Here is a 15,438-nt window from a genome sequence, read left to right as displayed (position 1 = left end):
TTTGGAGATTATTTTATGGAACGCTTATTTTTGCTTATCTAACGAAAAAATTGATTATTACAAAACTACAAATAATATTATAAAAACTGTTTATATTATCTGATAGAAAACACATTTTAGTTCGTATTTATGTATTTAAAGTTAATTTTTATCTTTTGTTTAATTAAGAAATATTGTCTAAAAACAAAATGATATGGCGGTATCGGCAACCTTTCCCTAAAGGGAAATAATATTATATAAAATAATATTACCGTTATATTAGAGGAAACCAAAGTTTTGGAACTGGTTGACACAGATTTATCTCTCAACAAACTAATAACTCAACAAGTATTCTCTTTTTACTCTAGATTGCTGATTAAATTGCGAAAAATGTTCTGCACCATAAACGTATTTGTTACTTACAATGTTATAGTCTGCCCGTTTTTGCCAAACATAGTTATGACAATAAAAAAGACGTTACTTCGTAATTCCATTTTTGCAGACGCATACTTTAAGACAAATTTCATTAAAATAACTTATTTGAATGTTTGGTTTCAAATATCTTAAAATTTAGCAATTTTTATTTCTATATTAGAAGGTATGGAAAAACATTTGTTCAATAATAAACAATGTATTATTAAAACATTTACTAAATGAAAATGTAATGATTCTTATTGTTGAGTCAGAATTCAGATTTTCTTGAATCATATACTAATTTTATGTTATTATTTGTATTTTATAAGATATCTTTTCTAAACAAAATGTTATAAACATGTAGAAGCAATTTATGTATTTTATGTTTTATATAAAAGGATTTAATTCTATTTTATGTTGTATTACATTTTATATTATTCTTTGTACATTATAATTCTTTTTTTGTATAATTCGATATTAAAATATATTGCACGAAAAATAATAAATTGTATGTAAACATGAAAATATTCAAATCCAGCAAGCACAAAGTTAAACGTATCGTATCTCTTAGCTGTAATGTGCCACATTAATAAAACTGTAATATAATACGTTTTATTACAGTTATTTTGAAACTGGGTGTTTAAAAAAGAGGATCGCCGTTAAAAATTAGTGTGAATGGTGGAGGGTCCAAGTAGGTTGATCTTTAAACGTACTTCAAAACTACCGCGGTGTAAATGTTTAAATGGCCGCATTTAAAATTTAATCTGCGTAGAATCGTATGAAATTTGTCTTCAGAATACTGGTAAAAATAAAAATTGGATCGTAAATCGAATATAATGAGAGAGTAATAGAAGCATAAACGAAATTTCTAGGATGAGAAAAAATTTAAAACAACGGAATGTAAAAAAATCGTAAATGTCTCTTTTATGTTTCGTTGTTTCAATTTTTGTCTCCTAGAAGTTTCGTTACGCTTCTATTATTCCATTCGATTTACACTCCGATTTTTATTTCCATCAGAAAACGAGCACACTTGTAACGTTTATCTTTAGTTGCATTAGTGCAGACAGTGAATAATCGCATTTCTGTAGCTAGCAGTAGGCGAACTCATTCAATGTACTGTGTTTCTGTGGCAATATAAGTTTTATGCACAAAGTAAAATTTTGCTACACTATCTCAAAGGGTCAGTGTATATAGAGCCAATGTGATATTTAAAATTTGAAAATAAAAATTGACGAGGAACAGAACTTTAGCACAATAGTAGATCTGTCCGCGTTGCTTGCACTTTATGCGATCAGTATTTTCGCTTTCTCTTTCTACGCCTGAATATATATAAAATATATATATATATATATATATATATATATATATATACATACATACATAAGAGATAAGTATTTATCATATTTTATTTTGTCATACGCTAACAAGAATAATCGAAAAAAATAACATATTTATTCCTAATCCGTCTTTACAGTAGATGCGACATATTTGCGTTATAATTATGGGGTAGTAAAGAAAAACTGAAGTTATTAGAAGTTAGCAAATAATATTAAACATAAAGTTACGTGTTATCCTCGATTTATGTCTTCTTATGATTCTCTTTCTTGTTTTACTCTTTTTTTTTCGTAAATTTGATCATGTACTAACTGGCATAAGAAAACATGTATAAATATATTATAAAATTACATACAATGACTTATAGGATAGAAACAAATATAATACATAATATAACTAACTGATTCCAAGAAAGCATAGACAAAAATGACTTTTTAATGTTAATAATACATAACCAAATAAATATGATCTTAATTTACTATAGATATTTTAATTCACGTATTTTCAAAATAAAATTTCTAAAGTACAGGTCTATCAGTTTCAGAGTCGTTGTATATATATATATATATATATATATATATATATATATATATATATATATATATATACAGCGTGACAAATATGTTCCTGGATAGGGCCTGAAAATCATAATTGAAACAACAAATATGCATATTTTTTGGTTTTATTATTCAAAATATTCTCCTCTGGCTTCAATACACTTGTTACAGCGATTCAAATGCATGTTCTAGCTCAGTTTGCGGAATTGCCTCTAGTGCCTGTGTAGAAGCTGATTGGATGGTCGAAATGTCATCAAAAAAGCGTTCTTTCAATTTCAATTTCAACTTTGGGAATAATGAGAAGTCGCAGGGGGCCAAATCAGGTGAATATGATGGATGGTTTAACACAGAGATATGATTTCGAGCCAAATATTGATGGACAATCAATGAAGTGTGACTCGGTGCATTATCATGCAACAAAGACAAATTTTCTGGATCACGATATTCGGGGCGAATACGATGAATTCTGCCCATCAATCGCTTTAGAACTTCGAGATAACATGCACCAGTAATTGTTTGGCCAGTTGGAACAAACTCTTTGTGGATAATACCTTTGCTATCAAAGAATGTGATGAGCATTGTCTTGATTTTTGATGGAACTTTTCGTACTTTTTTTACTTGTGGTGAATTTTTTGACTTCCATTCCGCACTTTGACGCTTAGTTTCTGGATCATATTGAAAGCACCATGTTTCATCCCGTAACAATTGATTTTAGGAAGTTTGGATTATTTTCTGCGGCTGCAACGATGTCTCTGGAATAATTGATTCTCGCTGATTTTTGATCGCTTCTTAATGTGTGTGGAACAAACTTCGCACAAACCTTCGTTTTACCCAAATCTTCATGTAATATGATTCGAATCGTTTCTCTAGTGATATTTAAAGCCTCCTCCATCATTTTTAGTGATGCATTGCGATCGTTTGCAACAAAATCACGTACTTTTTCGATCATTTCGGGTGTTCGAACCAAAATTGGACGTCCTGATTTTTTGTCATCTTCAAAGGTCTCTCTGCTTTCCAAAAAACGCTTATGTCACTCAAAAACAGCTGTACGACTTAGACATTGACTGCCGTAAACTTGTTGCATCGATCGGAATGTTTCTGATGCACTTTTATCAAGTTTTGCGGTAAATTTAATCACTGCTCTTTATTCCATATTAAAATTTCTACCTCGACCAAAATCTTGTTTAACATGAACTGTCATATCTTCGTTATATGTCAACCAAAATGAATGAAACTTTGACAGATGATAGCAAAATGTTCAACCTTTAAAATGCATGTTTGAACGCACAGATGTCGCCACTGGTTGCTGAGATGTGGTTCATGTCCGGGAAACATATTTGTCGCACTGTGTATATAATTAAACATTTTATATATATATATACGCGAAATGTATTGTTATATTATCATTCCTGTAACTACACATACACATTGTAATTGTACTTCCACAATCTGCTTAGTTACAAACCGTGAAATTATTTTTATTTGCATATTGCAAATTTACAAACGTGTGGACAACTATGTTTACAACTATTATAGTGGGTCTCAAAATTATCTATTGTAGTTGTAATTTTACACAATTTTTTACAGTGCATAGCGCTTGAGATTAGAGAGCCTCTAGTCCGTCCGCTGTGATTGGCGGTCATAGATTTAAAAAAAAATAACGGAAAAATAAGGAAAAGTTACTTTCTCAAGTCAATGGTAACTGTAACGAGTTACTTTTCAAAATCGGTAACTAGTAACAATAACTTATTATTTTTTCTATTCGGTAACAAGTAATTGTAACTTGTTACTTTTCCATTCTCAAAAAGTTTCCATTCCCTGAATATTATATATTACATATTAAATAATTTCATTGTATACTCCTATTGGATGGTGGTATCTCCGGAAACTTTGATCAAGTGGTAGCCATTCAAAAAAAGCTGATGACTTGTTACCTTTGTATGCCGAAACTTTTGGTGCTACGATCGGAAACTGTTTCGAGGCACCCCCCTTACCAATGTTTGGCGTTAAATTAAGCACTGCGCTTTGTTCCACATCTAACTTTCTACTCGACCAAAAATCTTGTTGAACATTGAACGGAAATCTTCCATTCATGAGTCAACCAAAATGAAAGAAACTTTGACAGATGATAGCAAAATGTTCAACCTTTAAAATGCATGTTTGAACGCACAGATGTCGCCACTGGTTGCTGAGATGTGGTTCGTGTCCGGGAACATATTTGTCGCACTGTGTATGAATAACGGCAAACCGGACGCAGAATTCTCTCAGCTCCTAAAAAATTACCAACAGCATTCAATTATTGTACGTACATGAATACATAAGATACACAATGAAATGTTAATAGTGACAACGTTTGACTACCTCTGTTTCATACTTCACTGCAAAGTTATAAAAGTAGGCAACATTTGATACAGTAATTTTTTGTTTTATTCTATAAATGCATTGCTTCTTGAGGTTATCCTCGCAATAAGTATTGGTCAAATCAAAAAGTTCTGTTAAAAAAAACGTTACTTCAATATTTAACGCATTCAGCGGATTCAACAGTTAAATGAGCGTTCGCTGCTATTGATGTATTCTTTCAGATCTGAAAGTTTGATTGAATGATCTAGAAAAATATCAATATCAACGTGCGTTTATTCAAATATTTAGACCGCTGAATACGTCCAATGAATATTTAGGTCAATAATCGCTCATAATAATCTCCACTTACCTGATACCTTCTCTCTAAAGGTATTTATAAGATATAAATCGACTGTATTGGTATATAAATACTTCAGATATGCTTTGTAGACGTTATGGGAAACTTTATCAATCTTGATGACATTGTTGGGAGAGAATGTAATTCTCTATTATTGTAATACGTTAGAACATTAGAGTTAAACTATGTGTACAAAATACGTATATACTAAGAATAATTATAATTGTGATAAACGTCCAATTGTTGTAAATAATAAAAGTGAAATTCATTTCCATAAAGTTTGGGAAATTTTAAATTTTGATTTTCGAAAGGGATTTCTATAAGCCAGTGCTTAGCCAGTGTTTATGTTACGAATTCCTTCGAGGTAATTATCTCTCCTTAGAAATAAGAGCGCGCGACACTCCTTTGTGTCGCCTACGTTGGCTCGCTAAGAAAAAAAGATTCAATGAATATATTTGATTATTTTATTACTACTTGGTAATTATTTATTAACTTAGATCTCTAAAGATTATAGAAATGTATTGTTATACAGAAAAAGGGTATTGTATAAATTTATATATATATACATATATCTGTGAGCAATAACATTGGGTTGACGTTCAATATTTGGAAATTATTATACTTTGGTCTTTAGCATTGTTATGCAATGCATTAAAGGATACATTTATTAACTCGTAGCCTTTTTCTTGTTTCATTTGTTAATTGAGGAAAAGAAAATGAAAATAGATGGAAATAAAACTATTGTACTATTATAGATATTGTGTTACATTAATTAGTTATATATTTCCATAATCATGGCAATATTCCATTTATTATAGCGAATTTTTGTTGTCAACGTAATGTCATGTTCATCAGAGTGCACCGGAAATTGTATGTGTGACGTGATCTCTTAAAGCTAAGTAGAAGTTCATAAACACGTTCATGTTTATTTTATTAGCGGACATTACAGCACCTTTGGTGTAGGTGTTGGCCAAAATGGAGTGCGCATGCGCGAAATAAGTAAGTTGCCATTTAAATTTCTTTCTCAGTTGCTCTTTATTTTTCCGTTCTCTCTCTCTCTCTCTCTAGGTCGTTTGTGCATTCAGTGCAGTGCATTAATTTGCTGGGTCATAATAGCGGCTCGACTTATTGAAAAAAAGAAAATGCAATACTAAAAAGTAGATTAAAAATTCTGAAAAAATTCTTAGAGTTCTATGAGAAGAAAATAAATGATTTTTGTCTCTTGCAGTTTTTCTGTAAAGTTAGTGATAGTATTTAAGTAAAAAATGAACGTCGATAAGTCGGCCCACTACTATGATCCAGCAACTTAATGCACTGCAGTGTATATATATTTCTTCGTAAATAGCTATCCTACAAAAAAATCATTCATTTTTAATAAAAGATGATTTTTAGTAATGTGTTAGGACAGGAACTAAACTGAAAATCTGCTGAAATGTGCAAGTAAATCCCAGCACTGCGCTAGAACATATTTTCACATATGCGAATTTAAATATTAGTTTAAAGATGCCACTAAAATAACTGTAATTAACATCCTGTCAAAATTATTACTATAATATTATAAGCTAATCTACAAGATTTGAAATTCATACCCTCCTATAAAAAGACAGTTAGTATTTGACGGATAACTTAACTTTTCTTTGAGGATAGATTTTTATGAATTTTACGTGTCAGTATACATTAAATTCCTTTTCCATTATAAAAATTATTCTCCTTTGTATCGGACATTAACAACAAAGTGGAGGAATATTATTAAATATCATTAGAATTTTAATAAATATTATAATCGCAGGTAACAATTAAAAGTAAATACGATTTATTTATTATTGATATTTCATTCTCTCAATACTACAGTAACGATTAGTTCAATAAAATGTGTATTACCATATATACAATATATTTTCAACGCTTTCGTGTAATCCCATATTAACTTTTTAATTATGCTACTATGTAATAATATCATTTTTTTTTTGTATAATATACTGTTTTTCCTTGTTGTTCATCGAATGTAAAGAAGAACAAATGATGCATCATGCACATCATGCACTCATAATCTATAAGGTATTTACAAAGCAGTATGTAACATAGAGAAATTCAAATTAATCTATCGCTAAAACATAAAGCAATACAGCATATTCGCACGACTTATGTCGACTGACATAATAACTGAATTACTATAGTGCGCTGGGATTAAAATTAATCATGATTTTGGTGCACTTTTCAAGAGACGGGAAAATTCCAACCAAACTGAAACATATTAAACAAATCCTTATAATGTAATAAATAATATGATACTTATAATATAGTTCTAAATCTAGTTGTAAAATTTTGAATCTTGTCATAACAACCAGAAATAGTTTCTGATTGTTATGACAAGAGATTTTGGTTTAAATACAATGCATTTAATTATACCCGCGCGCGCATCTTTTTTATATAAAACCATAACCAAAATTTCTCATGCATTACTACGAGAATAGGAAGTCTGTTATATAACAGCGAAATGTACCTGCGGTTATATACCTGCGAAAGAATTATTGTAGCGGACAAAACTGTAGAATACATCTGAAAGAAAGTATGCTACCATTATACTTAATGGAAACAGTTTTATTAACCTTTTTGCTCAGAAAGTGGTTCACCGGAATACCTCCACTGATCGGGACCCTACGCCAAAAGTGTATACAACATATATGGACAGTTTTTGACATTTAAAATTACTCCTGAACAACGTTGACATATTTAAAAGAAAAAACTATTCCTTAAAACAAAATGATTATAATTTCTTCGTAAACCGTGTTTTTATTATTTCCTTCATGCCAGTGGCATTATAGACATCAATATACTACTACTACTACTAATTATGTTTAAATATATATCATTTGAGAAAATTAGTGTTACACTTGGTTGTATACGGCTGTACGAAATAATTTGGCGTAACTCTTATTATAAGGAACAGAATAAATTACTTCGCGAATGCTGGCTATACCATTCGTCTATACGCTTTGTGAATGCCGGTCATAGCCGGCATTAGAAGCAAAAGAGTTAAATTCAAAAGAATTATTTGTAAGAAGATCTAGAATACGTTCTATTTTACATATATGCGTTTATTTTGTTATATATATATATATATATACAGGGTGGGGCAGTAACTCTATTCACTTAGAGTGTTTCGCTATTTTTATAGATATGAAATAATATATGATAAATATATGATATGAAATAAGATATGATATGAAATAATATTTATTGAAAATAATAATATATTTTTATTGAAGTTGTATAGCATCAAGAGGGATACAATATATTGGTAACAGTTTTAGTAGTGTATACAGTGGCGGTTCTAATCCTGGTCCTCTAAGGGGGGCGCGGGGCGCGGGGATATTCATATGCGCGGGGGAGTAGGTGCGGGGAGTACTGGTTAACGCTGGGAAGGGAGGGGAGGCGCGGGAAGTCCCGGTGCTATCAGTGTTTACTGATATGATGAGTCCCAGCGCTATCAGTGTTTACTGATATGATGATATGTATCGCCATGTTGTGGTGTCACATATTATTGGGACCGCCGCCGCCGCAGACCCCGCGTCCATCCTAAAGTGCGTTTCGGGCCATCATCGCAGACCTCTATCCCAAAAAATGCGTTTCAGACAGTCACTGTGGAGTCCACTCCCTAAATGCGTGGCAATATTATAACGCGAATAAGAAATATTAAAGAAAAAAAAAGAAAGAAAAAAACTATATAATAAAAAAAAATATTCTTACTTTCTCCACACTCTCTCCCTTTCCGTCCTCTTCCTCCTCCTCCTCCTCCTCCTCCCCATCTTCCGCTGAATTCTTATTCCTCTTCCTCCACATCCTCATCGAGATTGTCGATGAGATGGTTGAATAATTGATCTACATGCAATTGAGTGAGCGAGATCAACTATGATATTATTCTGATATTAATCTCCTCTAAGAAAGAGGAGAAGGAGGAGGAGGAGGAGGAGGAGGCAGTCTCCTCAACTTTTTGTTTTTTTTACATGTTATAACTGCGCAATAAAAAAATGATCACTTCACTTAATCACAGAAAATGTGCAACAATATTCTATCATTAACGCTAAATGATAGAATATTGTTGCACGTTGGGGAAAAAAAATATCACTCAGGTCTTAACATGTCTTACGCGCGGACAAAGCATGACAAAGACTGACGTTGAGAATCGATCTTCGCTGTTGAGAAGCAAGCCTACCTAGGATCTATAGGGGAGTGGAGTTGCGAGGGGGGGGGGAGCAGTTGTATAAAACACTTTAGATCATAAGTGCCATCACGAAAAGTTATCGCTATAGCGCGTCGAGATATATAGGATGAATGGATGGGATGGGATGGGATGGATAGTAAAGAAAGGACGGGAAGTAAAGAAAGTACATATATATAATGATATGAACAAAAAAAATTTTTTTATTCGCATATTATTACATCATTTCTTTTTTACGTATTAAAAACTAAAGCCAATAGCTCGCAATCGACGAGCTGATGTTTGTTAAAGATATCACTATCGCGTACTTGACATCAATCGTATCGACGAGTCGGGTTAATCGTTCGAACGTTATATCGATACATTCGTCAAACTCAAACATACGTCGTAGCGTCGTTTCGGTCATCATCATGCGTACGGACGAAGAATTGAGACGTACGAGCGTAGCATCGTTCAGCATGCAAACACTGACAGTTAGCGGTCCAACACTTATAAAATTGTCCTTGTATTCGTTTCGCAGCATCTTGTAAACATTCCATCGCTGCTCGTAGAGATCCTTCCACGTTTCGAGAGACAACAGCAGTTCATGTCCGCGATGATCTCCCAGGGCGATCTCCACGTAATTCGGTGGACCAACGTTGATTCCAATTTCCAAAAATTTGTAGCCCGTAGTCGTCAGATCATAACGTCTGCTCAATAAACGCATCTTGCGATGCTCCATGCTGTGTATATACATAATGTTAAAAACGTTTCTTTTGTGTATAGAATGTTAAAACTTACATGTTATTGCAGTTCTTCTTCGTTTTGTACGATGTGTTGCTGTCTTCAGCGAAGTACATTTTTATTTTTTTTTTCAACCGTTCGTACAAGCGAGTATCGCAAGACTAATTACACCCGCGTAAATTGCGATATATATAAAACTTCTAGAATCGAAGAGGGAGATAATTCTCTCCCCTCTTTTTCTAAGAATTGCGAACCTGTCGCAACACGTTTTATCGAGTCTTTCTACGTGTTTTTATTTTTTTTATTTTTTGTTCGCGAGTTTATCAATGCTTATACTTTATGATTTATATTTCGATGGCATCGATGAAGTTGGTGATGAGCACGTTGGCGACTTTGACGCCTTTTCTCCAGGATATTCCCAATATCTCGCTTTTTCCTACGAAGGTGGTGGACTTGGCGAACTTGGCGACAATGGACAGTACCCCTTTCGCTCGATTGATTTTCGACGTATATATTCTTTTATTCGATCCATGTCTTAACGCTCGTAACTGAAGCTTACGATTGAATGAAAAAAGTCTAATATACTGCCTATGTACATTATATGTACAGTCAGATGTACTGTCAGATCGGACATGTCGCGACACGTTTAACAGAAGCGTTGACGTTTTTGGATACATACATACGTACATACATACATATATACATATGTGTTCATACATATGTATTCATACATATACGTTCATACATATACGTTCATACATATACATTCATACATATACGTTCACTCATACGAGTACATTATCACGTCAGGGTGTATGAGACCAGTTCTTTCGGTAGGCTCGATAGCACGAATTGCAGACTATCTTTGTACATTCTCGTGCAGCATGTGTCCACTTTGCACACATTAAAAAAAAACATGGAAAACTACGAGCGAGTGGAACGCGAACTGTTGGAACAGTGCGGGTGCCAGGTCGCTACTCTGGTGGAGTGTTTCTGGCTGCAACGATGCGACGAATGCATCGAGCAGCTCGAAGAGCTTTGTCGTGCCAAACGTCCACGCCTCATTGGATACAGACAATCCGCGGTGGCGAGGATCGTGCGACTCGTGGGTGCAAAATTGGAATTGGAGCGACGTTTCGTGCACATTGGTGGCGAGTACGTGAGTGGCGAATACGCGAGTGGCAACGAACGATCTTTTGTCTGGCGAGAGATCGATGCCGCGTTTGAGAGTCGTATATTGACACGTGTGGTGATAAACTCTCACATCGAGCCGCGGCGGTTTTTAGAAGACGCTGGCGATGTAGTGCTCGAGCGAGTGCGAGACGCTGTAGAAAGACATGGCAGTGTAAAAGTGAACACCGCGTTCAATGGCGAGTTTGCGACGAAGGATAAACGTGCTAATAAGAACATAATTACAAAGAACAGCGAGATATATTGTTGCACCGATATGCACGAATGGTACGAGCGACACGTCGTCGAGCCTATCCTAGCATCGTTCGAAGAATTCCAGGAACGCGACAGCGGTGGGCATTGTCGCGAATCCTCAATTTGATAGTGAATGTGAATAAGCATAATCCAATACACGCGGGATGTCACATCGAAGTGCCACGAGAAATAGCGATGATCAGTGTTTATTCAACAATGCATGTTTCGCGTGGTCGGTGGTTGCCGCTCTGTACCCCGCAGAAAGACATGTAAATCGGGAATCATCATACCCGCATTACACCGCAGTATTAAATTTTGCGGGTATCGAATTTCCAATGACATTAAAAGACATTCCAAAATTCGAACGGTTGAACGCGGTGTCGATCAACGTCTACAGCATCGAAAATAGACAGGTCTTTCCTCTGCGGCTCACCAATGACAAGAAGAAGAAGCATGTCAATCTCCTGTACCTACAACATTCACGCAACGACAACATTAGACACTTTGCGTGAATAAAAAATCTATCCCGCCTTGTAAGATCACAAATTACTGGGAACGAGAGCAGGAAATATTTTTGTGATCGGTAAGTATAATAAAAAAATAGTCAATAAAAACAGTAAAAAAAAATAGAAAAAATTTCTTTATTATTTGTAGGTGCCTTCATTACTTCAGTTCGTGCGAAAAATTGCAGTCGCATGAAGTGGACTGCCAGAAGATCAACAACTGCGCCATCCGACTGCCGAGCGAGGACGATAGGTGGCTCGATTCGACAACTATAACAATCGAGAACGAGTGCCGTTCATCGTCTACGCCGATCTGGAATGCGTCTTACGCAAGACGAAATCCGATAAGGAAGACGCATTGTCGTACGCGTATCAACAGCATGACGCGTTTAGCATAGGTTACTACGTGCGATATGCATACGATGGCGCGTTATCGTCGTATCACTTCCGTCGCGATGAAGACTGTATAGCGTGGTTCGCACGACAACTCAAACGATTTGGCGCATCGCGTGAAAAATATCGTATCTACCAAAGTGCCTATGGAAACGTTATCTAAACAGCAATGGGAGGCATACCGTAGCGCGACGCGTTGTCACATCTGCGAGAAACCGTTCGCGTCGGACGACATGCGGATTCGCGATCATTGTCATCTCACCGGTAGATATCATGGTCCATGGCATTCGAATTGTAATTTAAATTATAAAAATTCGTTTTATATTCCAATCGTATTTCACAATTTATCAGGCTACGATGCGCATTTTATAATTAAGGAATTGCTATCGCGTACGGTGGCCATGTAGATATACTACCGATAACTAAAGAAAAATATATTTCATTCACTAAACATGTCGATAGCATCAAAGACACAAATGAAAAGAATTTTCAGAAAAATTGCATAAAATTAAGATTCATTGATTCTTTCAAATTTTTAAATGCAAGCCTTGATAAATTTGTCGTATCTCGACAAAGATAAATTAAAAATTGTACGTTCCGAATTTCCAACATTATCAGATAAAGAATTTGAATTACTCACACGAAAAGGTGTCTTTCCGTACGAGTACATTGATTGCGTCGAAAAATTGCAGAACGCTACCCGCGCGAATTATTTTTCAGTTCGTTGACAGGCGATACAGTATCTGAGAGCGATTACACTCACGCCGCGAATATCTGGAAGCGATTCTCCATTCGAACGCTCGGCGAGCACAGTGATCTGTACTTGAAAACTGATGTCTTGTTATTAGCAGGCATTTTCGAAAATTTTCGCAATAGCTGCATCGCGAGTTACTGTCTCGATCCCGCGCATTATTATACATTGCCAGGTTTCACATGGGACGCCATGCTGAAATATACACGCATAAGATTCGAGTTGCTCACCGACATTGATATGGTCATGTTCATCGAGCGCGGTATACGCGGCGGCCTCAGTCAATGCTCCAGCAGATACGCGCAGGCTAATAACAAGTACATGTATTCGTTCGATCCATCGAAACCATCGTCGTACTTGATGTACTATGATGTGAATAATCTGTACGGATGGGCGATGTGTCAATCTTTACCATACACCGAATTTCGGTGGGTCGAAGACGCTGCGAACTTTGACGTGAGTGCGATCGCTCCGGATTCACCTACCGGTTATATTCTCGAAGTCGATCTTGAATATCCGCAGCATCTACACGACCGACACACTGACCTACCTTTCTGTCCAACGCGCGATAAACCGCCTGGCAAGCGCGAAGATAAGCTTCTAGCGACGTTGTACGATAAGCAGCATTACGTCATCCATTATCGCAACCTGCAGCAATGTACTCGTCACGGTCTTCGCGTAATAAAGATCCATCGAGTGCTACAATTCGCTCAATCTCCATGGCTCTGCGATTACATTGAACTCAATACACAATTTAGAACGTTCGCGAAAAACGATTTCGAAAAAAATTTGTATAAGCTAATGAATAACGCAGTATTCGGTAAGACCATGGAGAATGTGCGCAACCACGATGTAAAATTAATAACAAAATGGGATAGACGGTACGGCGCGGAGGCAATGATCGTGAAACCGAATTTTCACAGCTGCAATCTTTGCGGAAAATTTGATTGCCGTCGAAATACGCAAACTCGAGGTGAAATTCAACAAGCCGATTTACGTGGGTATGTGCATACTCGACATATCGAAAGTCTGTTTGTACGAATTTCATCACGAGTACATGTCACCGATGTATCGCGACAAATGCAAGATCATGTACACCGACACGGATAGCCTCATTTACTATATAGAATGCGACAATGTTTACGAGACTATGAAACGCGATATCGCTAGATTCGACACAAGCGATTATCCGGCAGACAACGTGTACGATATGCCTCTCGCGAACAAAAAAGTACTCGGCCTGATGAGAACAACGTATTAATGACCGAATTTGTTGGACTTAGAGCGAAGATGTACGCGGTAAGAGTGGATGGCAAGAAGGACATTAAAAAGGCGAAAGGCGTAAAGAATAACATCGTAGCGCGAACGATAACGTTCGACGATTACACGCGATGTTTGAACGAAGAGATTGAAATGACTCGCCGTCAATCGTATACGATCTAAATTACACGAGGTGTACACGATATCCGAATCGAAAATCGCTCTGAATCCATATGATGACGAACGATACGTCATACCGGATTCGACGGAGACGTTACCATGGGGACATTGGCGGATACCTTTGTAATACAATATATGTATTATGCTATTATGTATTACTATTGTATTTTACACTTTTTTTTTTACATTTGTACAAGTATTATTTTTTTATGTATTACGATTATTATATTTTCATATAATACATATCACATGTTTTTAACATTTAAATACGTATTATATACTAGTATTCTAATTTACTTTACTTACTTTATGTGTGTCATATTTCTTTTGTATACTCCAAAACGAAGATGATGATGATGAATGGGAAGTAATAAAAAACGTTTATATTGATATATTTTATATATTTATATTGATATATTTTTTATATGTAGAAAAAAAATAGACGAAAAAATTTTATCAAATGACATTGTTTTTGTGTATCCATGAATTGTGCGATCGAATTCCAGCCACTTGACGTAAACCTTGTCTCCCTTCCTGCGCAGTACTTTCTCCACGAGATACACGTCCGGATGAATAGCGCGATGCAACTCGTGCTCGTAGAACGCACCAGCGACGGATTTTCCGCGATAGTCTTCGAGTAGATAGGTTACGGGATTGGTATGCACCTTAACGATCGTAAACACCTCGGTGGTCCAATTTGGTGTATAACCCTTCTCAAAAATCGTCTTGTACTTGCTCACGCGTACCGAATCGCCCACTTTGAATTTTGCTGGACCAGCGATTTTTATCACGCTGTACACCGTGTCCAAGAGTCTTTCGGCGATCGCGGGAGTTACGTTGGCGGGTCGCATGCCGATATTGTGATGCTTGCGCGCATTGTAATCTGATACGAGACGCGGTAGCTCGTCGATCCACTTGTAATTGCCGAGTATAAACATCTTCTACATGTCACTTTTAAGCGTACGATTGAACCGCTCGACTATTGACGCTTTCAACGT

The 15,438-nt window shown here is 35.7% G+C and overlaps 2 protein-coding genes, 1 long non-coding RNA gene and 1 pseudogene across 4 annotated transcripts in view; 1 reads left to right on the top strand and 3 right to left on the bottom strand.

Moving 5' to 3' along the window:
• Positions 1 to 15,438, bottom strand: part of LOC147906885 (uncharacterized) — a 365,738-nt gene that overhangs the window by 113,125 nt on the left and 237,175 nt on the right. The gene's annotated exons all lie outside the window — the stretch shown is intronic.
• On the bottom strand, positions 8,220 to 9,171 carry LOC147906897 (uncharacterized). 2 transcript variants are annotated; one of them, XR_015547926.1, is made up of 3 exons: positions 9,134 to 9,171; positions 8,734 to 8,999; positions 8,220 to 8,641 (listed from the first exon to the last, which is right to left on the bottom strand). It is a non-coding gene; the product is annotated as an uncharacterized LOC147906897 (long non-coding RNA). The 2 variants fall into 2 exon arrangements; XR_015547927.1 differs by having other exon boundaries at positions 9,125 to 9,158.
• On the bottom strand, positions 9,218 to 10,085 carry LOC147906896 (uncharacterized). Its single transcript, XM_087415059.1, has 2 exons — positions 9,986 to 10,085; positions 9,218 to 9,927 (listed from the first exon to the last, which is right to left on the bottom strand). Exons 1-2 carry the CDS (start codon positions 10,042 to 10,044, stop codon positions 9,453 to 9,455), a joined length of 534 nt encoding a protein of 177 aa, XP_087271185.1. The 5' UTR covers positions 10,045 to 10,085; the 3' UTR covers positions 9,218 to 9,452.
• On the top strand, positions 11,518 to 14,993 carry LOC147906895 (uncharacterized; annotated as a pseudogene).

Source organism: Acromyrmex echinatior, chromosome 17 (genome assembly GCF_024713525.1).
Source record: "Acromyrmex echinatior isolate Ae372 chromosome 17, ASM2471352v2, whole genome shotgun sequence".
NCBI lineage: Eukaryota > Metazoa > Arthropoda > Insecta > Hymenoptera > Formicidae > Acromyrmex > Acromyrmex echinatior.
Note: the sequence above shows the minus strand (reverse complement) of the source record. Positions and strands in the feature narration are given on the sequence as shown.

Coding starts and splice junctions, on each gene's coding strand:
- LOC147906896 (XM_087415059.1), bottom strand. CDS start 10,044: ATGTACTTCGCTGAAGACAGCAACACATCGTACAAAACGAAGAAGAAC. Junction 9,928..9,985: donor AAGAAGAACTGCAATAACAT/GTAAGTTTTAAC, acceptor GTATATACACAG/CATGGAGCATCGCAAGATGC.